At 39.3% G+C, this 22,788-nt stretch overlaps 8 protein-coding genes across 8 annotated transcripts; 3 read left to right on the top strand and 5 right to left on the bottom strand.

The window, feature by feature from the left end:
• Window positions 1-682: 682 nt before the first annotated feature.
• Window positions 683-1,753, bottom strand: Ecym_8233 (uncharacterized protein; the record flags this gene model as incomplete). The annotated part of the gene is made up of 1 exon (XM_003648287.1): window positions 683-1,753. One exon carries the CDS (start codon window positions 1,751-1,753, stop codon window positions 683-685), a length of 1,071 nt encoding a protein of 356 aa, XP_003648335.1.
• A 1,153-nt stretch (window positions 1,754-2,906) lies between these two features.
• Window positions 2,907-4,721, bottom strand: Ecym_8232 (F-box protein; the record flags this gene model as incomplete). Its single annotated transcript, XM_003648286.1, has 1 exon — window positions 2,907-4,721. One exon carries the CDS (start codon window positions 4,719-4,721, stop codon window positions 2,907-2,909), a length of 1,815 nt encoding a protein of 604 aa, XP_003648334.1.
• An 876-nt stretch (window positions 4,722-5,597) lies between these two features.
• On the top strand, window positions 5,598-11,162 carry MYO1 (myosin 1; the record flags this gene model as incomplete). Its single annotated transcript, XM_003648285.1, has 1 exon — window positions 5,598-11,162. The coding sequence occupies one exon, from the start codon at window positions 5,598-5,600 to the stop codon at window positions 11,160-11,162; it is 5,565 nt and encodes a 1,854-aa protein (XP_003648333.1).
• Window positions 11,163-11,363: 201 nt separating this feature from the next.
• On the bottom strand, window positions 11,364-12,851 carry MAS2 (mitochondrial-processing protease subunit alpha; the record flags this gene model as incomplete). Its single annotated transcript, XM_003648284.1, has 1 exon — window positions 11,364-12,851. One exon carries the CDS (start codon window positions 12,849-12,851, stop codon window positions 11,364-11,366), a length of 1,488 nt encoding a protein of 495 aa, XP_003648332.1.
• A 442-nt stretch (window positions 12,852-13,293) lies between these two features.
• THR1 (homoserine kinase) lies at window positions 13,294-14,361 on the top strand (the record flags this gene model as incomplete). Its single annotated transcript, XM_003648283.1, has 1 exon — window positions 13,294-14,361. One exon carries the CDS (start codon window positions 13,294-13,296, stop codon window positions 14,359-14,361), a length of 1,068 nt encoding a protein of 355 aa, XP_003648331.1.
• Window positions 14,362-14,723: 362 nt separating this feature from the next.
• Window positions 14,724-15,356, top strand: VMA16 (H(+)-transporting V0 sector ATPase subunit c''; the record flags this gene model as incomplete). The annotated part of the gene is made up of 1 exon (XM_003648282.1): window positions 14,724-15,356. One exon carries the CDS (start codon window positions 14,724-14,726, stop codon window positions 15,354-15,356), a length of 633 nt encoding a protein of 210 aa, XP_003648330.1.
• Window positions 15,357-15,569: 213 nt separating this feature from the next.
• RPN1 (proteasome regulatory particle base subunit RPN1) lies at window positions 15,570-18,560 on the bottom strand (the record flags this gene model as incomplete). The annotated part of the gene is made up of 1 exon (XM_003648281.1): window positions 15,570-18,560. One exon carries the CDS (start codon window positions 18,558-18,560, stop codon window positions 15,570-15,572), a length of 2,991 nt encoding a protein of 996 aa, XP_003648329.1.
• Window positions 18,561-18,998: 438 nt separating this feature from the next.
• DAP2 (dipeptidyl aminopeptidase) lies at window positions 18,999-21,464 on the bottom strand (the record flags this gene model as incomplete). Its single annotated transcript, XM_003648280.1, has 1 exon — window positions 18,999-21,464. One exon carries the CDS (start codon window positions 21,462-21,464, stop codon window positions 18,999-19,001), a length of 2,466 nt encoding a protein of 821 aa, XP_003648328.1.
• Window positions 21,465-22,788: the final 1,324 nt, after the last annotated feature.

The raw sequence follows: 22,788 nt of genomic DNA, 5'->3' as shown, positions 1-22,788 counted from the left end.
GCTTTACCATATAGTTCTAAACTATCTCGAGAATTCCTATCAAAAGGTAATATGAGAAACCACCAGCCTGGGGGAGATAGGACGCCGTGGGGGTCCAGCCAAACTCCTTCCGCGCTCGAGCAGCGAGTTCACTGCATCTTACGGCTCAGAAATCTCCGTGGGGAAACGGTCTCGAAGCGCGTTGAAAATTTTTAGAGTTTTAATGGACGCACAAACATTTCAATATTTCCATGAAACGTGCTTCATGCGGTGAGTGGGTGTAGCAACAATGTATGGGTGTAGCAGTCATGATATTTAATCGTTTCTTTTTGTTTATATTATGTTGCTGACTGGACATAAATGTCGCCCTGATGACAGTACGTGATGACAGCAAATGAAAGATATTTTTTGAAACAAGTTTTATATAAGAAGTAGGCAGCTAATATTCGGGTCTATCAGATATGTGCACAATCCAAGAGGCTTGGCAGGTTTTAGAGGATTGATGGAGGGTTCACACATAATGTGCGGTGATATTCTAAGTGGGGGGGGCGGTTATAGACAGAGAGGAGTTAAGGGCCTGGGTAGAAGTCAGAATGGTGTTTGACGACTGGGTGCACGGGAATGTATGGGTAGGAAGCAATAGCTGAGATATGGTATTTTTATAGGTTAGGCGGAGGGTGGAGAAAAATAGTTACCGGTAATGCTAATTAATTATGCAAGAGGAGCCTCTCGATCGGCGGACATGGCGACGGGAGGGAGTAAACGATGGGGTCGGTGCTATATTAACGTTAGGGGTATGTGGGATAAAATTAGATGTTGGAGTTGAGGGAGATGGCATACGAGGTGGGTTGGCGATAGCATCAGAGGAGGATATTGAGTCGGGAGATTTTAGAGGGGGGCACGGGGAGCTGCTGAGGATAGGGGCTGTAGAATTTCTGAGGAGTCTAGGGGAAGGACGTTCTGGAATTGGTGGTCCGATTTCGGAATCAGTGCTGCTAGAACAGAAAACGTGCTCGTTTTGGATGCGCCTCTCGTCACGCATAGCCTGTTTGTACTTTTCGATTTTTTGTAAGATAGTGTAGAAGAGGTTTTGGGTACCTGTGTTTTCCTTGGCGGAAGTTTCACAGTAGGATTCACTCAGGTCGAGATCAAATTCATCACAAAGATCGGCTACGTCCGCCGAGGAAATAACTCTATCCCCTTCTAAATCGATTTTGCAGCAACATACCACTATCGGAACATCATTACCCTTGATAGCAACAATATTGCGATGAAAAACGCGAAGGAGGTTGAAGGATTCCTCATCACTGCAGTTATAGCAGAGAATAAAGCCGTTAGACTGTTTAACCTGAAGTCTTCTGATCTGTGAAAGGTTTCTGCAGTCGATATTTGTAGTATCAAGTACTTGGACCTCAAATTCACTGCTTCGCGTAATCAGCGGCAAGTCTTTCTTGTTAATACTAATATAGCGATTCTCGACATCTGAGGATATCCCGCTGGGGTCAGCACATAATTCCTGATACTCTTGTAGAGATCGACTCTGACAGAATGCATCATAATTGATCTTCTTACGATATATTTGCTCAACATGCATGCCGCTCAAATTAGGATTGAACATATCATGAAGCCACCTAACAAGCAAAGACGTTTTACCGCACTGATTGTGTCCAACAATAGATATCCTAGCTTGCGTCAAGTCATATTCACCCGGTATCTGCGTTGTAGTATCAATCGAGTGTTCAAATACTGCCACCGTTGAAGATGAAGATGCCATTTTACAATTCAGCTTCCAGATAATAGCTGCCTAATACTAATTATAACGGGAAATGAGTCTAACATGATTTTGATCAATGTGAAAGTCGCTTTTATTCCGTTTTTCTACGTTTCTTTTTTAGGAGTTTTTGCCTCGAGAAAAAAAGAAAGGCACCGATTATCTCCAAATGAGGAATTACTGATCTTAAATAGAAGATTATGATATGTGTCAAAAATATTTCTAAAATTGAAAGTTCTGGGAATATGCCATTAATCTGAAAGATCTCTAGTTTGTGGAGCGATATGTATTCATATACCATTTATTTTTTTTAGCTTGCCTGTGCCTTCGTGGTCTTAGAGATCTTAAGTGAAAGAAAAAATATGATGTAAAAAGTAACTGATTGAGGAAGGCTCGAGGAACAGCGACGATTGACAATCGTTATGAAAGGTCTAGGTGGAGTTAACGTTCTGCCAACTTAGCACCAGCAGTAGCAGTTTGTTTGACAGCTAAGCCTCTGTATTATTTAAGGAGAAACCCGTGTAGGGGAGCGGCATAGCACAAAAGCGTGCTGATGTGTGTTCTCTATGAACGTCATAAAATCACGTTCTCGGAATCGCCAATAGCAATGGTGGACCGATTCATATGGGTTTTAATTTTCTTAACGGGTTAGTATTGTATTTGGTGGAACGCGGGCAGCATGCAACGGCTTAGATCTAATTTCGAACTCATGATGGAGAAACAGGTATTTTTTTATTGCAGACGTTTCGAATACATACAATGGACGTGAGCACATATGACATTAGCATTGAGTCACTCACATACAGGAGGATAGAGATTGGGATGATAGAAAATTATTTGGAAAAAGTTTTCATGATTTTCGCCTTAAGTTGCAAAGTATGACAGTCACGCAGTTGTAAGCTGTGCCAGTCAGTATGTTAAAAATTTCTACGAACAATTTTATGTTGCTGGTTTAGAAACGCGATGGGAAGGCGAAGAAGAGTGTTCTAGCGTAAATGGTACTTTACATAAGACACAAGAACCAGCCTTCAATTAAAAATTTTGTTGAAAGTAATAGTTTGTCTGTCTGTATGTCAGAAGCAAGCTAAAATTTTGAGCGAACGTATAACTGTCTGTCGCCTTAAAACTGTATTACATTGCAGAAGACAAAAAAAATTCACTTTTCAGACACAATGACTCTTGTTTTTGCTGTAAACCAAGGTTCAAGGCCATCTAAAGACGGTAGTACTTCCCCACCTTGCCTACATTCAAACAAACATGTGTTAATCTTGATGAACTTTACAGTTGGAATTCTTCTAGACAAATTAATGGGCACATGTATGACACGATACCATTCATCTAAAACCCCATCATGCCTTGTGTGCAATCCCATGTGGAGTGGGCCACCTGCTTCTCGGCCGCATAAGTCCAGATACACCAGCTTGGGAAACTTCTCCAAAAGTTCACAATCACAGGTTTGTAATGAGCCACCATAAAAACGTAGACTTTCAATATTTTTACAACTTGAGAGCCTCATCAGTGAAGACATTGGTATGTTTTTATGCAGTTCGTAATAACTGGACTCCTCCTTGGCTACTAATGAAAGTTTCACTAGGGTGCAGCGATGCATTAAGATAGCATCTGCATATCTTTCAGCGGTATTTTCCCAGCTAGCTGATACAGTACTACTCTTGTCCCAGTTTATTACCAGGTCTAATTCTGATAAGAAGACACCGTTAGAAGCTAAAGTTTCTAAAAATTCAGGAACTCCACGTCCTATGGGCTCCTTATAATCCAGTTTAACGCGCTTCAAGTTTACAAATTTTAAAGCGATGGAGGGCAGAAACCCTTTCCGGAGATGGGTATCGTGTAACCACTGCATGTCATCGACATAGTAGGACACTTCCGGTAACCATTGTACTTCATTGACGTTGGTGAAGCATAGCGTCTCGAGGTTTGCTAAATTAATGTGATTGCTCACCAGCACAGCATCCGAGGATTTGAAGTTCGCGCCGCTTACATCTAATTCTCGCAAATTAGCCAGCTTGCAAGTGTATTTTAAAAAGTCCCAAAAGAAAACATCCAGCTGATTATGCGATACTACTGTGTCTCTCTCTAGGAAATCTGGCTGCGGCAAATTATTGTCTATCATATATTGCGTAACTATGAGAGACTGCCCCGGATTAAGGTTACGTGTATGCAGAGAATGGTGTTGATCATCTCTGTGTAGTTGCAATGTCGAAAGTGAAGAACCTAAGTTATCTGATATTTCACTCAAATTGTGCATTAAGTTGTGCAAGTCTTTCGCTTCAATGTACTTCTTGCAGAAAAACTCTCGAATCCTGAATCTCCTTTTCAGCGATCCATCGATCGATTTAAGAGGCATAGAGATCATCGAAGTACTCGCTGGTATGAAATTATAGATGTCATCCGGTATCCAGTGCTCCCTGACTCTATAACACAGTTCTTGCAGCACCACAAGGTTTGGAAGCACCTTCCGTACAAAGCTGAAAGAGTCCCGCCGAGTGAACCCAGCAGGAAAGTCTAGTACCTTGATAGATCGCACTAAAGCTCCAAATGGAAGCGGTTCCTTTGCGCTAATCACCGCCATAAAGCGCATCAGCGAGAACCTGGATTTGATAACAATCTCATTATATGGCATAAAATTACACCCCTGCTTGGAAACAGTCTTGGCGCATGCGCTTGGATCGATCACAATTCTGCCGTACAAGCATAATACGGCCACATCGTGGAACGCCCTTGAAACTCCCGCAAGGTTAACCAAGTCATATTGCGATAGATACCTGCTTATCTTGATTTTAACCTCCAAAGGAAGTTCTAAAAGCCGCTCATAACCCTTCCCCACGCTCTTCATCCTACATTCATCCCCCAAACACCTGTCCTGACCACCTTGCCAATTGCAAAGCGCCGGCAACGGGGCCCCAGCATGCCCAATCGGCGCACAGAAATCCAAGTTGAAATATCGTGCCATGCTCCCCCTCCTGCTCGTATAGATTTATCTATCTAGCCCCTCACTCCGGTTAACCATCTTCCTCAAATACAGATATATATATAATCTCCCTAGCCTCTTCTCTCTCTCCCTTTCTCTCTTTCCACGCGAACCACATCTCACTTGCCCTTTTTCGTCGTATTACTACACCCCTGTTCTTTCCTTCTCTTTTACACCACTCTTTCATTTCTTATTCCTGAAGTCTCCTCCTATCTTAGGTAAGTCAAATTCCGCTGCCCGTCATCTCACGCACTCCCAACTCCACACCACATAAATCTCGTCCGACCAGTATTTCAAACCTTGCTCTGACACCCTCTTCTCTCTACAAGCCCGCCGTGTTCTTGCTACGTATTTCTTTTGTAATGATTCCTCGAGAAAAAGGGTGTCATCACAATTGCATTAAGTCCATGTCTCGAGGCTCCGCCAATTTACCTGCGTCAGCAACTAATTGTTACTATGGCTGCTGTAACACCCGGCTATCTTGGCTTATAAACTCTCCATGCTCTGCATAAGTCCTCGGAACGCCAAGCTGCTACCGATCTTCTGCCAGCACACCTTTCCGATGCTTATAACTAATAGTACTGCTACTACTACTATTGTCGTCACTATCATCATCATATGTAGAACACTGCAAATCTTAACACCCATCCACCATGGAATCTTACATCTGTGTCACGTGATCTGAAAATCTTTCCCCAAAACAATTAGAAACATAAATAAACAAACTAAAGAGGCTCGAAAAATCTACGCTAGCGTAAATGAGATCCAATAATTAATGGATAAGAATTCTTATTACCTTGGACTATTATTGAATTTGAATTTGAAATACTTGGATAAGGTCAATAGAAATCTGTGCTAATGAGTGAACAATGTCAGATGACTTGGGTTCCGGATTCTGAAGAGGTATTTGTGAAGGGACAGTTGATTTCCACAAAGACTATTAGAAACAAACAGAACAAGGATGAGAACATATGTATTGTGGTTGTGAATGGGAAGGAGCGGGAAGTGCGAGAGGATTTAACGGCTCCCGTTAATCCATCTACTTTTGATAAGATAGATGATATGTCAGAATTAACTCATCTTAACGAGCCTTCTGTGTTGTACAATTTGGAGAACAGATACAAGGATGATTTGATATATACGTATTCTGGTCTTTTCCTTGTGGCTTTGAATCCATATAGTAACATCAGAATATACACTCAAGAATATGTGAACTTATATCATGGGTCGCCTAAAGAGGACAACAAGCCGCATATTTTTGCAGTAGCGGAACAGGCTTATAGGAAATTGTTAACTCAGAAGCAAGACCAATCGGTGTTGGTTACGGGGGAGTCAGGAGCGGGGAAGACGGAGAATACTAAGAAAATATTGCAATATCTAGCTTCTATTACGACGGATGAGAAGCTACTTACGGTGAACACAGAGTCATTTGAGAGGAAGATATTGCAGTCAAACCCTATATTAGAATCGTTTGGTAATGCGCAAACAGTTCGTAATAACAATTCATCAAGGTTTGGTAAGTTTATAAAAATTGAGTTTGATGAGCTGGGGAAGATAAATGGGGCTCATATCGAATGGTATCTATTAGAAAAATCGAGGGTTATTCAACAAAATGTGAGGGAACGTAATTATCATGTTTTTTATCAATTGTTATCTGGCATGACCAAAGAGGAATTAAAAAAAATAGACTTAATCTCTAATTCAATTTCAGATTATGCTTATTTGCGGGATTCAAACCCATCAATTCCAGGAGTTGATGATTGTAACGATTTCCGTGAATTATTGGCAGCGTTCAAAGTTGTTGGATTTTCGGAAGATGATGTTACTGATATTTTCAAATGTATTGCCATTATTCTACATATAGGTAATGTACAATTCCACTCTGACAGAACTGAACAGGCCTCGATTAAAAATGACATTTCCAAACTATGTAAGTTGTTAGGAGTGGAGGAGGCTGAGTTTAAAACAGCTGTTTTAAAACCCAAATCTAAAGCGGGCAAGGAATGGGTATTTCAGGCAAAAAATGCGGCACAGTCACGTTTCATCCTAAATTCCTTGTCGAGGTCTTTATATGAGAAGCTTTTTAGTCATATTGTCCACAGAATCAACAAGAATTTGGACCATGGTGCAGTAACAGAAAATTACATTGGGTTACTCGATATCGCAGGTTTTGAAATTTTTAAGGACAACTCATTTGAACAATTGTGTATTAACTACACTAATGAAAAGTTGCAACAATTTTTTAACCATCATATGTTCGTTTTAGAACAGAACGAATATTTAAAAGAAAATATTCGATGGGATTTTATTGACTATGGTAAAGACTTGCAGTATACCATTGATTTAATTGAAAAGAAGAATCAACCCGCAGGTATTCTATCAATTCTTGATGAGGAGTCGATTTTGCCAAAATCTACCGATGAGTCGTTCTATTCTAAGCTTATGTCAGCTTGGGATAGTAATTCCTCTAAATTTAAACGTTCAAAACTTCCAAGATGTTTTGTCCTTGAACACTATGCAGCCAACGTTGAGTATAATATTGATGGTTGGCTATCAAAAAATAAAGATCCATTAAATGATAACTTGTTGTCTGTATTAACAGGATCATCAAATGCATTGATATCGGCATTTTACAATGAACATCTTGGTCGTAGCATGAGTAAAACTGCGTCCACTCGTCATAAGGAGCAACTTACTGTATTACTTGAGCAATTATCATCCACAGATCCACACTTTGTGCGTTGTATTGTCCCAAACACCAAGAAAAAGGCTAAAAATTTCGATAGGAAGTTAATTTTGGATCAATTGCGTTGCAATGGTGTTTTAGAAGGCATCAGAATTGCGAGGGAGGGATATCCTAACCGAATCTTCTTTAAAGAGTTCTATCAGAGGTATAAGATTCTTTCTAAAGAATACAGATTCTCAAATAACTCTAAAAAGAATTGCGAAGTATTACTTTCTTTCCTACGACTAGATCCAACTGTATACAAAGTGGGTAATACTAAACTATTTTTCAAAGCAGGTGTCTTGGCCCAATTGGAATCCCAAAAGGAAGATAAGATTGCCAAAATTGTGACAAAGATGAACAGTATTATTCAAGGTAAGATTATTAGGGCCTCAGTTAACCAACAAGTCCAAAAGTTGCAAGCAGCAAAAGTTTTGAGTTCCACATTTAATCTATATGCTAAGCTGATGGAAGATCCATGGTACAACTTGTATATTAAGATTAAGCCTATGTTAGGATCATCCCAGTCTTTAGCAAGGTCCAAAAAAATTGCTGAACAGATAAAGCAATTGGAGAAAGAATTAAATGTAGTTAAAGGTGAAAAGAAGCATCTGGAAACTAAGCATATCAACGTGGAAAAAGAGCTACAAGAAGTTCGCGCCTTACTATTAACAGAAACAGAAAAACTACAGAACTATCAGCGTTTGTACGAATCAACGAAAAAAAGGGAACAGGAACTACAGGTTGCATACGATGAGGCAGTTAAATTTAGAGATACCCTAAAATCAGAAGAATCCTTGAGCCAAGAAGAATACTCGAAGTTCCAAGACGATTTGAAGCAATTAAGAAACTTTAGAGATGAAAGTACTGCAAAGATTAAGCAGTTAGAGTCTGAAAAGGCCCAACTTTTGAATCAAATAAAGACTATGAAATCCGAAGCAGACAGCGGGGAAAAATATGAAAATAAGTATAATGCAGAAAAGGCTGCTTTAGAAGAAGAGTTGAAAAAGCTGCAAAATGAATTGCGCATAAAAGTGAAGAAGTCAAGTGATCTTGAAGCGGCGGCAAATAACTCTAATGTAGAACTGAAAACAAAAGTACAACAATTGGAAAGAGGGGTTTCTAGTACAAGCAGAAGACTAGAAGATCTTGTAAGCGAAAATAAAACTTTGAAGTTTGAGTTAGAACGGGCAAGGAAAGAACATCAAGATGCTCATCGACATCTAGCTTCGAAAACAAAAGAGTTGGCAAGGTTGACTGAACGTTTTGAAGTTGAAAAAGCACAGGTAACAGCTCTGACAAAAGAAAGGGATTCTCTTATTACAGGTAATGAAAGCATTACCAGTGAATTAAGACAGTCTAGGACCGAAGCCAACGAGTTTAAGAAAAAATTTGAGGAGCTGAAGCCCTCAGCAGAATCAACAAAAGAAGATTTATTTATGCCCAGCCCTTCTTCTCCGGGAGGTTTAATCAATATTGAGAATAAAGTTAATATATTAGAAGATGAATTGGCCAAAGAGCGTGCTATGAATCGATTTTTGAATGAAAAACTACTATCTAATTTTCATGGGAAGGGTGCTTTTCATGAAATGCAACATAGGGATCATTTGGATGGTGATGATCTTAATAATAATTTCGAGGAAATTAAATTAAAGTTGAGAAAGACATCCTTTAGACTAGAAAAGGAGTTAGAAGAGAAGAAGGAATTAATTTCTCGTTTGCGTTTTACCGAAACTAGATTGGCATCATCGTCATTTGACAATCAAACGATATGTACTCAGTTGAAAAAGTTAAAAGAATTGGTCCAAAAGTCCAATTCAAATATCAATATTGAGAAGGAATTGGAGGAAGTTGATATAATTGAATTTAATCATGAGAAGTTGTTGTTAGAAATTGATTTTTTGAAAAGACAATATGAACACGAGAAGAATGCACGTGTAAATGCAGAACATGTTGCATCTTCACTTCACAGCAAATTCAGGCAGATTCAACGTTCAGATTCAGTTCCGGATATTTATAAGTTAAAATATGAAGCCAGTGAAGAACGTGTTAGGGCCTTAGAAGGTAAATTACTTCAGTCTCCAAGAAAAGACAAGACAAATACTGCCAATGGAGAAATATTTCTACATCGTGAATCAATCTCCAAGTATGAAGATGAATTAAAACTGCACAAATTAGAGAATTACAAACTACAAGATTATTTAAAAGAGTGTAATAAGCAGATCAACTCCTTGAATCATGACCTCAAGATTTCTAAGGTGACTGAAAACGCACTCAGAGAACAATGTTCACAATTGGAACAAGATCTTCTGTCTACTGAGAAACAGAAGCAATTGTTGCAATCGAGTGTGAAGCACCATCAAAATCAATATGAAAACTGTATTAATGATTTACATGCTACGGAGGCCCAAATGAGGGACCTTGTACATTCTTTGAAACAGTCAGAAGAGGATATTCAAACGATGACTGATTTGATTCAAAAATTGCGGAGCCAAAACAAGCAGAAAGAGGTCTTGATCTGGGATTTAGAGAAAGCATTAGGACATTTAGAAGGGCAGCTTGGTGAGCGTAACATTGAACTGCAAAAGCTAAATTCCCTGAACCAAGTTTTGTCTGATGATCTGAATCACTTTAAGGATCGCATAAAGGTCACTGAAGATAACAGCAAATATTTGGCTGAGATTGGAAGATTAAAAACCGAATTGGACGCTTCTCTGAGGACTGAAACAGAGCTTAAGAAGGAGATTTCTAACCTGACTTACCATAGAAATGCATTCCAGGCTGATTCGGAATCCAAGATCGTTAACCTAGTACAACAAAATAGCCATTATGAGAAGTTCCTGCAAGATTTGGGGGCTCAAAAAGATGCATCAGAACAGGTTCAAAATGCATTACAAGCTAAAGTCAAGTCCTTGGGGCTAAAGGTAGATAGGTTGAATGATGATCTCAATGTTTTAACACAGGAAAAGGAAAAATTGGAGCAAGAAAGAAATTATTTGAAAGCAAAACTCCAAGATTCCAATGTAGACTTTGAAAAATCTGTGAATGATAGGGATAATATATTTAATGAACTCGAGTTTTTGAGAGAATCATTGGCGTTGCAGCAACAACAAACTGAAAGGAATGAAGCTTTTGTTGAGAAGCTACAAGAAGAAATCCAATTGGCTAAGGATGCCTTTACTCAAGAGAAGGAAAAGAATATCGAATTGTTTGAGGAAAACCAATCGTTGGGCAAGTCGAACCTGCAGTTACGTCAACATGTAGAAAAATTAGAGCACGATTTATCAGATACTTCAGAAAAGAATGCATGGGTTGATAGAATTCATGAACTAGAATCTAAACTAAAGGAGGAATCCGAATTAAAGTTCGAAGAAATGAAAAAGAGCCAGACTCTGTATCGTACACTGGAAGAACTGAATAGTGCTGCGGATAATCAAAATAAGGCCATTTCAATTGCTGCTAAAGACAGAGAGTCTGTTGAAAAGCAGTTATTTGAGGTCGGAGGTCGTGTTGAAGGAATGGAGAAACACATTTTACAACAAGATGCTACTATTAAAAGGTTGGAAAAAGAGAACATATATTATAAGGATAGAGTGGCTGAATTAGAACAAGAAACATATTTATGGAAGGAGAGGTATAAAGGATTATCAACTCATCGTAGGAGTATGGCCCAACCGACAGAAGAAGTTTTCATATAGTTGGTTATATAGTAAGATCAACCAAAAAAAGAAAAAATAAAAAAATATTAGTATGGAACATGATATAATAGTTTTTATTGTAATCACATAAGTATTTTTTTTCCAGCTGTTCTATTTGAGATTATTTCGTCTTTTTAGTTCTAGCTATTTACAAGTTGTTCTTTTAGTATCTCTGTAGATTGTAGCCAGTCACTACGATGTTTAAAGATCCATCTCGCAATCGTACGATGTAGATTTGGACTCAATCTTGTCATAATTTCCCAGCCCTTCCCGTTTTAAAACTTGCAAAACATCACCAAATACAGCCTGATTACCCTGTGTTACAATGGTTGGGGCACCAGTACCTTGTACAGAATTTGATATGCGACCGGTTAGAACCATTTCTGCCACCCTCCTGCAGTCTTCCGGTGTCACCCGCTCAATCTTTGAAACCATTTCCTTTATTGAGATCTTACTACCATGCAGCAAAATCTGTCTACCCAAGTCTTCTAGTTCAACGAGTTTGGATTCAAGGTTCATTAATAAGGATGACTTGAGCTGGTTTTTGGCTCTGTTAACTTCTTCATTGGATAGTTTGTGCGAGCTTTCATGGGATAGCAGATTGAGGAATTGTTGAGCTATCAATGGGGCCATATATGGAGCAGCATCTGGATGAGCTGACATAGAAATACCGAATAAACCCGAGTCAGAGTATGCATGGTTGAAGGCAACACAATTATCCACAAAGTGATATCTATTCAAGACGTCAGTGTAAAGACGAGAATACATGCCTTTACCTGGTCCACCGGCACTAAACGATCCACCACCACCTAGAAGGGTTTGTAGGGTAGCCAAAGCATAAATATCAGGATGATTAATGGGCAAACCTTCGAATGCTATATGCATATGATATAACTCTGGGAGGTTGAGATTCACACGTGTAGCTGCTGTATTATGGACCGCGCCAAAGTACTGAGCCGGCTCCACCTTAATTTCCGGATATATATCCTTCATATCATCAAAATACCTTGAAACAATTTCCACTGCCTCAACATGAGGAACACCAACAAAAGCAGCAACTATGTTCCTTGGGTTGTAAAACTTGTTTCTATAATCGTTCAATAAATACCTGGAAACACCCTGAATAGCTTTCCTTGATGAAACCGTTGGCAAACCAAGTGTTTTGCCTCTGTAAGCAGCTATGTGCAACAGCTCAGGCAACAGCACCTCATGGTTTTCAAATACTCCTTTAATATCATACAAAGCTGCACTCTTCTGCTCTTCAATCTCGTCACTAGTAATACTTGGGTATCTAACTGATTCCGCCATTAACTTAAACATCTTCTCAACATGTTGATTAAACACCGATGCCTGGTATATTATACTTTCCCTGGTCGATGTGCACTGATAATTACCTCCAAGCTGTTCTAACGCTTCTGCCATTTCAACAGCAGACATATGCCCAGTCGATTTGAATGCTAATCGATCCAGTATATTGGTGCACCCACGTAGCAGCTCTGTCTCATTCCGCGTTCCTGCACCAACATATAAACCCAGTGCAGAAAAGTGTCCAGGGACATTGGAAGTTGCAACTCTCAGCCCATTTGGTAACGCAGTCAGTTGAAAGTTTTCAGCACCATTAGCAGTTTGAGTATATAACCTTGATCCAACTACCGACTTCCTCAAACATCCTTTGGAGTATCTGAACATGATAACGCACTTGAATGCTTGTTAACCCTCCTATTTAGTTGTGGTTATTACAGTTAATAACTTGTTCATGGAAATGATGTAGCATGATTTATAAAGCGTCAAAGTTTTTCATTAGAAATCATTAACAAAATAGATTATATTAAAGATTCTATAAGATATGCTTTAAAGACCAAATTATGGTTGCAGATTTGCTTGGATCTAGGTTTGCGTTCAATACCAGCTGATGCTACATAAACTAATAGTATAATATATTCTATGCTACCATTTAATAGCGTTTATTAACTTATATTCACATGACCGAGAATTAGTTAATAAATGTGAATAGTTTTTTCTCAAAAATTATGGAGGACATCTCTTTTAACTTATCCTAACGTTCATCATATAGCAGCATAACTACGACCGTTCATTCTATATATCTTATACCCCATCCGGTGTGCCACTTATGCCTCGCAGCTTTATAATTAAGGTACCAGCATCATCAGCTAACATAGGACCGGGTTACGATGTTCTGGGAGTTGCGTTAAGTTTATACCTCGAGCTACACGTAACGATTGATTCGAAAGACGCAAAGGAAACCAATCTCGATGTTAACAATTGTCTTTTGAGTTATAGTCGTGAGAGTGAAGGCTTTTCTTCTGTTCCATTGAGATCAGAGGAAAACTTGATCACGAGAACGGCGCTGTATGTTCTTCGGTGTAACAATGTGCGCAGCTTTCCCTCTGGGACGAAGATCCGAGTTCATAACCCCATTCCTCTTGGACGTGGACTGGGTTCATCCGGTGCAGCTGTTGTTGCAGGGGTTATGCTTGGTAATGAGGTTGGGAAGCTGCGCTTTTCTAAGCAGCGCATGTTGGACTACTGCCTGATGATCGAACGTCATCCTGACAACATTACGGCAGCGATGGTTGGGGGGTTCTGTGGCTCTTTCTTGCGTGAGTTGACTCCAGCTGAGGTAGAAAGAAGAGAGATTCCGTTGTCTGAGGTGTTGCCGGAGCCAAGTGGTGGTGAAGACACAGGCTTGGTTCCTCCGCTACCTCCAACAGATATTGGCCATCATGTAAGGTACAATTGGAACCCCGATATAAAATGTGTTGCAATTATCCCAGACTTTGAACTATCCACTGCAGATTCGCGTGGTGTTTTACCCAAGGCATACACCACCAATGATCTAATCTTTAATATGCAGAGGCTGGCTGTATTGACACACGCTCTCACTCAATCTCCACCTGATCCAGAGCTTATATATTCCGCCATGCAAGACAGAGTCCATCAGCCATACAGAAAGATCTTAATACCAGGCTTCGCTGAAATCCTCTCCAGTATCACTCCATTTACGCACCCTGGATTCCTAGGTATTTGCTTGTCTGGTGCTGGGCCGACCATCTTAGCTCTAGCTACCGACAATTTCGAAGACATAGCCCAAGAAATCGTCAACCGTTTCACAAAGGTTAACGTTTCATGTACCTGGAAGTTGCTGGAAGTTGCTTCCGAGGGCTCTATTCTCGAATGACTCCTCACCTACGTGACCATTTATATATATGTATATACGAGTGTTAGCTCTCTACCAACAGAGATCGTCCATCGCCTTAAAATGAAAATACAACCTTAATTAGCTAACCACTAGAAGTCTGAATTAACCGATACGTAGATGGTAATAACCCAACGATAGAGTAGAAGCTCTTCGAGCATTAAAATCGCCAATCTGTCTCACATCTTGTCTGTATCTGATTACCCGGTCTTCTTGACCATCGGGCACCTTCTAAACGAAATTAGGATTGGTATTCTAGGTGAGCCAAGCCTGTGTAAAGGGAATAGGGACACACGACGAATTGGTACTGGTTAAGAAGTAAATAAGCAGAAAGAAGAGGTGTTATGTCTAAGAGTTACTCTGGATCTAGCTTATATTCCACTGTGAAAATTTATGTTCATGGAATCGTGGGATTGGTGGTTCTTTACTATGCCCTCCACAAATTATTTACCAACCATGGTGAGGATATCAATTTTGGCAAGTTTTTAATGCGAACGTCGCCCTATATGTGGGCTAACATTGGTATAGCATTATGTGTGGGCCTATCGGTGGTTGGTGCTGCTTGGGGTATCTTTATTACAGGTACATCTATTATTGGGTCCGGGGTTCGTGCTCCAAGAATCACAACCAAGAATTTAATTTCGATCATTTTTTGTGAAGTGGTAGCGATATATGGTCTCATAATGTCAATAGTGTTTTCTTCTAAGGTGACTGTCGCATCTGCGGATACGCTCTTCTCAAAGTCAAATCTTTATACAGGATATTCTTTATTTTGGGGAGGTCTTACGGTAGGTGTGGCCAATATGATCTGTGGTGTGGCCGTGGGCATTACTGGGGCTACAGCGGCTGTTGCAGATGCTGCAAATGCTGCTTTATTTGTGAAGATTTTGGTTATTGAGATCTTTGGCTCTATTTTGGGGCTACTAGGCTTAATTGTCGGTTTATTAATGGTTGGAAAAACTGACGAATTTAAATAAAAGATTTTATACGTCATTCTTCCACCACGTACATTACATAGGTTACCAATTACAAGGAACATATAAGGCAATGCGCTAGAAGAGCATTATTTTGCATATTTACAGCATATAATAAGGTTATGTATATATTGCTGTCTTGTATTTTTTTTCTTTAATTGATTTAATATACAGTATGTGAGGTTGTTTTATCTATTTGATTCTACTCCGCCTCCTCTACTCTTCTTCCTTGTAATTAGGATTCTTTTTCAAAATGACCACACCTTCTATTTTACTAGCATAGCTGATATATTCGTTAGTTTCTAGTTCCGCTCTTTCTCCGTGGTTTAGTAGTACAGGAGTTGATTGAGTGATCCATCCAGTGATTGTCTTGGGTTTACCAGCTTGGCCAACGGTATCCACAGCTTGACCTACACGAACATTGACTTTAATTGGTTCTCCCTTTTCATTTAAGGTTAAGATGGACTTTGGTCTCACACCACTATTCAAGTAGTAAAACAACTGGTGATGTTTCAACATAAATCCAGGGCTTGTTAGACCAATTAAAACTGTCAACAAAGAGGCCAAGGTCACCTTGTTGAGCACTTGAGCATCATTGAATATATCTAAGGTCATAGTACCCTTACCAAGATGAACTAGGCCTTGAGCTAATCTTGTGATGAATAAGGTGTTCTGTTCCTTGGAATAGTAACTTGCTAATTGTCGTAATAATTGGGCTAATCTAGCATTGTTAGTGCCACACCCACATAGACCCATAGCAAAGATGGAATTGATGGACACATCCAAATCTGGATCGTGAGAGAATCTAGAAAGTGTGTCAAACACCTTCATTTGAGGGTCAGACACGCTGACTAAACCCATCGCCAAGGGGACTACACGACGAATATGTTGATTACCATAATGCATTAAATGCCCAAAGTGACGTAAAGACATTTCTTTACCGATGTCTTCACCCATAGCAACCATTGCAATCCCAAGAACCGCGTAAGTAAGTTCATCGATTTGTGCCATCTCTTTTTCACTGTTTTCCTCTTCTTTAGAATCCAGGTTGTTATCAGCTTCTTGCTTATGCTCATCCTCTTTTGAGTCATCAACATCCAACTTGTCTTCATCCGTAGTCTTAGGGTTGAAGTTGCCGCCGCTGTTGGAACTGGGGAAATCCTCCGCTGGATTGCTGTTGTTAACAGCATCCCGGACAAGAGAATCAATATCTTCTGGTGCATCTTGAGTATTCGACTCAAATTCTGCTTCTGCCTCAGCTTCCGCTTCACCTTCACCTTCTGCTTCACCTTCTTCATCTGCCTCTTCGTCTGCTTCAACGTCTTCCTCTCCTTCCTTTTTAGGGGTTAGACGATACAATAGATCCTGGATCAATAAAACATCACCTGTTCCAGTGTAAGCGCAGACATTAACTAACACCTCAATAGCAGAGGTAATCGGATGTTCAATTGCTGATATGGTCTCTAAAACATCTTCTACCTGGTCTCCTTGGCCCATATATAAGATACCTAAGGCCAAAGTTAAGAACCTAGTCCATTCGGTCTTTAATTCAATGGATGAACGTTCCAACAAGTTGTCCATGATAGAAGCAGTGATATCTCCATTACAGGTTCCAACAAATGAATGTGCCAATGCCAATGAAGCCATTGCAGAGGTTTCAATGGGTAAAGAAGTATCAGCAGCTATTGGCAATAATAAACCTAACAATTCATCATTTCTACTGCCAGCAAATGCAATCCCTAAGCCCAAAATTGCAGATGTGCTCAACTTTGAGTTTCGATTGTTCACATAGTCCTGTAATAGCAACATAGCAGGCTCAACATCACCATCATGAATACCACATGCAGAAATACCAATACCGAGGAGAGCACCAGCTTTAACCTCAACATCGTCAGCGTACAGATATTTATCCAATTGTTGCAGCCCATCCAAGTTCCACTGGTAGATAGATCCTATGCTTGCAACTGTAGAAGTCATACCATCGCCTTTAGTCCTGTAAACCCAATTATCATCGTCGACACACATTTTGTCAGCGCAATAACCTAAATTTAACCAACCATTCACAAACGAAGCAGCTAGATTTTGTTGCGCAGAATCTAAGCCTGTGCTTGCAAACGCGCTTCTGACAGAGCTATCTAAATGACTCTTGTAAATATCTTCAGGGAATTTAGCGACCGTTAGATTTAACTCCTTTGCTAGATATAAAAAGTATTCGCTTAAATTGGCGTTACCAATAATGTCTTGAACACCTTCATATTCGAATGATGACTTCTGCACAGCCAAAATATAGGCCAACTGCTTATGCATAACAGGATCTGAGGTTGCATCAAACACCGACCTGATTAAAGACTCATCACCTAATCTAATAGCAAGCGCCAGAGCCTCTGTCAACTGGTTTTCAGACAAATAAATGGAAAATGCTGTTTGCAAGAAGGTCACATCCTCTGGTGGCGGCAACAATGGAACACATGACACCATATATTTACAAACCCTCTGGAATGTATTCTCATCCACGAACTGTGATAGCTTGTCAATAGATTCAACTTCTAGTAGCAAATCTACCGCATCCGCTTCGCCATTATGCTTCAAAAAATAAGGAACAATATCGAGCGATAGACGGATCAGCACATCCTTTGGATAACTTTGTTCAGATTCAGCAGGTGCCGCGCCTTGTTCATCCGATTCCTTTGCTTCATTTTCCACCTGCTCATTGTACACATCACCTATCTCTAAAGCTAAATGACGAATATACTCATGCCCCCAGGTTTCAATATCCTTTTCATTAGACAACAACCTAAATCTCAAAGAATCGTGCTTCCCATCGTCAGAATAAGTCATACTTAATACCGATAAAACATCAGCAAGAGAAGATTTCAGCTTACTGTCAACCCACTTGTCATAAACAGCACATAATTCTGGATATAAAGGACGAAGAAACTTCAACGGCTTTGGTACTGCAGTCATAGAACTTGTAGAATTCTTGATATATTCCTTTAATTGATCCAAACTGGGCTTGTATAACGAAGACTCCGACTCTAGTAATCTATCTACTAACGTCTGTAAGTCGGTTTTTAACTTTAAATCCTCTTCTGAAAGGTCCTCATCTGGTTTGGAATCTTTAGATTTGTTATTATCTTTAGATGACTCCTGAGCGGTTGTCCCTACTTCAACAGGCTTTTCCTCAGGGGTTTTTGTTTCCTCAACCATAATTGAACCTAATATAAGAACTTTTACCACCAAAAAGCCTGATAAATGCTTCTCACTGATGCATTCAAGGGTCAAACTAATTTGGCAATTGATATAATAAATTCATAATAAAAACCATTTGCCACCGAAAATGCAGCTCGGTTTGAGATCGTTATTATCATAAATCATTTTATACGTATATTCATTACCCGGTCATAGCGATTACCTAATCTACAAGACCATATACAATATAATAGATAAACGTATTTAAATTAGATATATATATATATTAATCTATTAGATTAGTATTCAGCTCAATACTGGGTAAAGCATAGTTGTGAATGAAAAATGAATGAAAATAATTCAGGATAATGTTAATATCGCCCAAACAGAAACGAGCGATAAATTGGTTCTTTCAAATGAGAACTATGTCTCTAAGGTCAGGTTATAACTAGGCTTTTACTGGATGAAATCACCATTGAATGCCTGCCTTGCCCAGTTCAATAATCTCTCATATATAACGGTGTGAGCGTTGTGAAAGGAGATATCGTGTCTAGAATCGGGGAATACCATTAGGTCGTAGTTCATAACCTGTTCTAAGTTGAGCATATCTAAGAACTTCAAAGAATGTTGGAAATGGACATTGTCATCACCGCTACCATGTATCAATAAGAACCTTGGTACCTGAGCGAATGAAGTTGCATTGTGAACCTTTGATTTAGCGTAACCATCAGGGTTCTCTTTAGGGGTTAGCATGTATCGTTCAGTGTACACAGAATCATACAAGTGCCAATCGGTGACTGGGGCGACCGCAATACCATACTTGAAGTATTGACCTGAATCTTTTTCCAAAGTTTTCAAGGTTAGATAACCACCGTATGACCATCCAAAGATGCTAATCTTGTTCTTGTTGACATATGATTTTTCACCGTATAATTTTGCAGCGGCAATCTGGTCGGAAGCTTCAAGGTCACCTAAGTTACCATGAACAACCGATCTGAATTTATGACCTTTAAAGCCAGTTCCTCGACCATCGACTACAACTACAATAGCATCTAATTCAGAAGCGAAAACTTGGAGATTGCTTACTGAAAATGTTTTAATCACCTGTTGAGAGGTTGGACCGCCGTATGTATAAAAAAATACTGGGTAGTGGTTTCTCAAACTTGCATCAAAGTCTGGAGGAAGTATTTCAAAGTAATTCGCTAGAATTTCTTCACCATCGGCATCCTTACCAAGGTTCAATTCACCAAAAGTACGTGTTGGAACGGAATAATTCTTAAGAACCTCTATTAAATTCTTGTTTTCTTCCACATAATACAAAGTTTCTCCAATGACATTTCCGTTGAGTTGTTTATCATCAACATCAGATTTCAAATCTATGAGCTTCTGATATGGAACTCCTGGTCCATTGTACCTTAAGTGAAGGAATCTGGAACTGCCAGAAAACGTCGCGTAGTATGTACCTTCCTTTGAAGTATCAGTAACTTCATTAACTGTTAAAGGCTTCAATAAATTCACGTAATACAAATGTCTCTCCATAGATGATTTCTTAGTACCAAAGAAATACAAATCGTTGCTATCACGATCGAAAGAGGCAGGGCCACCATCCACTTCCCAGTCACCGCTAGTCAAAATTATTGGGTCTGGATTATCAGGTGGCGAATAATACGCCAAATGATTGTAGCCATTCACCGGAATGAGATCAATGTAACCGTCGTTCAATCTATCATTAGTTTCATCCTTTTGAATAAACATTGTTTTGTGAGTCACTTCCCACCAGGTATTGTTTGCATTCTCAACTCTTGGAGTAACTGTATGGCCATTATCCTGTGCGTTGACTAATATAACAGATAAACGTTGAGCAACACGATCCATCACCTTGGCCAAAATCTGCGTATCACCAAGCCATTTGACCTCTGTAATCAATGCAGTGTTATCTTTCAAATTAACAATTGAATTCCTAGCAGGACCAACTTCGTAGATATTCAACGATACTATTGGGCCTTGAGTACCACTCTTGGGGTATTTGAGCTTTCTAATCTCAGGATATATAGCATCCTCAGAGCTCAAATAGTAAGAAACTGGGAATTCATGTACTTGTTCATCATTTGTCTTGAAATATGCCAAATAAGTGCTACTGGGCGACCACCATAACGCCGTTCCCGTTTCAAGAACCTCTTCCTCATATACCCAATCTGCCCTACCGTTAAGTAAAATTTCACTACCATCAAAAGTTACTCGTTTAATTTCATCATCTAGCACTGAAAATATATACACATCATTCTCATAAACATATGCAACATATTGCGAGTCGGGGGACCATACAGCAAGTGCAATATTATCACCCAATAAGCGAAAGTTTTTATGCTCTAAGGAATACACGAAATAGGTGCCAAATTTTGAATGCCTCCAATTGTCCACAGAATCTGTCCTTATTATACCCCGCTTTAAATCGGGCGATTCCTTGAAATATTCCACCGTATGGTTTTTCCCATCGATGGTCATTGTATCTCCTTCAAATAACAAGCTAGCAAACGATTCATCAAACGCAGACTTCAAAATATGCGAATTCTCATCAATCGTAACATATAGCCCACGATCATCAGCAGTATCAACCCCACCAACCCATTCTACCTGTTGGAAATTCGCTTCAAAAGTCCCATTTCTTAACAAACTAAAATTTATCTTCGCCAACCCATCTTTACTTGTCGAAACCTTCTTGGAGAAACCTTCACGACGTTTGGATAAACCAGCATCCCATGCCCCAGGGATAGAATTTATCGATAAAAATACCCCCCAAATAAGTGCTACCAGTATTAGGCCTACCTTACTGATATGAAGCATTAATTGATTATTGTACTTTTTGTACTCATCCTCAAGCTCGTCATAAGCCTCGTCAGAGTAGTTCAATTGGCCTGACATCCGGCACCAATTATAATAATCCTAATGTGATTAGCACACTAAATAGCCAATCGATGTTCAATAGAAAACTTGTACAAATGATGGTGATCAACCAGCCTTTGCGTCTGTTTTGTCCGTGGTGGTACAAATGACTTATTATAAATATTTAAATACCTAATCTTTCTCAAGTTTCACGCACGACAAAAAAAAGATAATTAATGAACGACAATACTTCGAGGAGGTCTTCCTAACTTCCCCCCCCCCCCCATCCCACCCTCTTTCTACCCCCAATTATCACTAATTAATACATTACATATAGAAACCTAACAATTTATTTAAAAAATATTCACATTACACCTACGACTCCTCCTCCCTCCAAGTCACTACCCCTTGTTCAACTTTTGAATCCAGTCAATCATATAAACCATCAATATATACCCTTTAGCACTCGCAATTATATGGCTTGCAAGAAATCATCTGCAACAATAATACTTTATTCCGTTGCTTCTAATCACATTTTTCATGTTATATATGGCGCTTTTTCAAGCCTTTTACCCAACCGGCTTCACCGTCCGTTTACAGATCTCTTATCAAGATCTGGCAAAATATTGGTGAGAATGAAACCTTTTAAACCCTCCTTATATCTATTCTCTTGATAATTTTGAAAAGGATTGACTTTTATCATACACTCTAATTGACTCTTTTTGTATTTTTCTTTTTATCCACTGTCATCGATGGTGACGCTGTAAGTGAAACTGACGTCTTACTAAAATCGAAATTCAATTTTAATTAAAAAAAATGTCTTTTGAATGTAAAAACAATCCTGTAATGCAACTAATTCAAGAATAAGAGTACATATTGTAGATGTCTTGAGGATGTTTATAAAGGCGGGGGTTCAAAAATGAATTAATATGATAATATAGATGTTCTATACCTCTGGAGAAACCTTAAATTGAACCTCTGCGATATGCCTGTATTAATCTTTCACATTTACCATAGACTTTGGGCTTACAATTATACATATTTGAGCAGTAGAAGGTATTTAGTTAGTTAGTTGTGGAGTCAGCAGGAGAAGGTCGAGACAGCAAGATACTTTAATGAATCCTTCTTCGACGAATAAAGGGAGAGCGATCTAGGGGAGAAGGCAGTGAGGACGGGGTCTTAAATATGATCCTGGATGAATAAAATGGATACAAGATGAATAAAATGGATACAAAAGACTCTAGAAACAATGCAGAGCCAGTTGTGATGCGGCGCAGTAAGTCATCGAATACGCATCGTGTTGAACGATTTAGCTTTTTCCTTTTACCGATTTTACTATACATCAAGTTAATGAAGAAGACCC

This window comes from Eremothecium cymbalariae, chromosome 8, assembly GCF_000235365.1.
Source record: "Eremothecium cymbalariae DBVPG#7215 chromosome 8, complete sequence".
NCBI classification, from domain to species: domain Eukaryota; kingdom Fungi; phylum Ascomycota; class Saccharomycetes; order Saccharomycetales; family Saccharomycetaceae; genus Eremothecium; species Eremothecium cymbalariae.
This window is presented reverse-complemented; position numbering and strand designations above follow the sequence as displayed.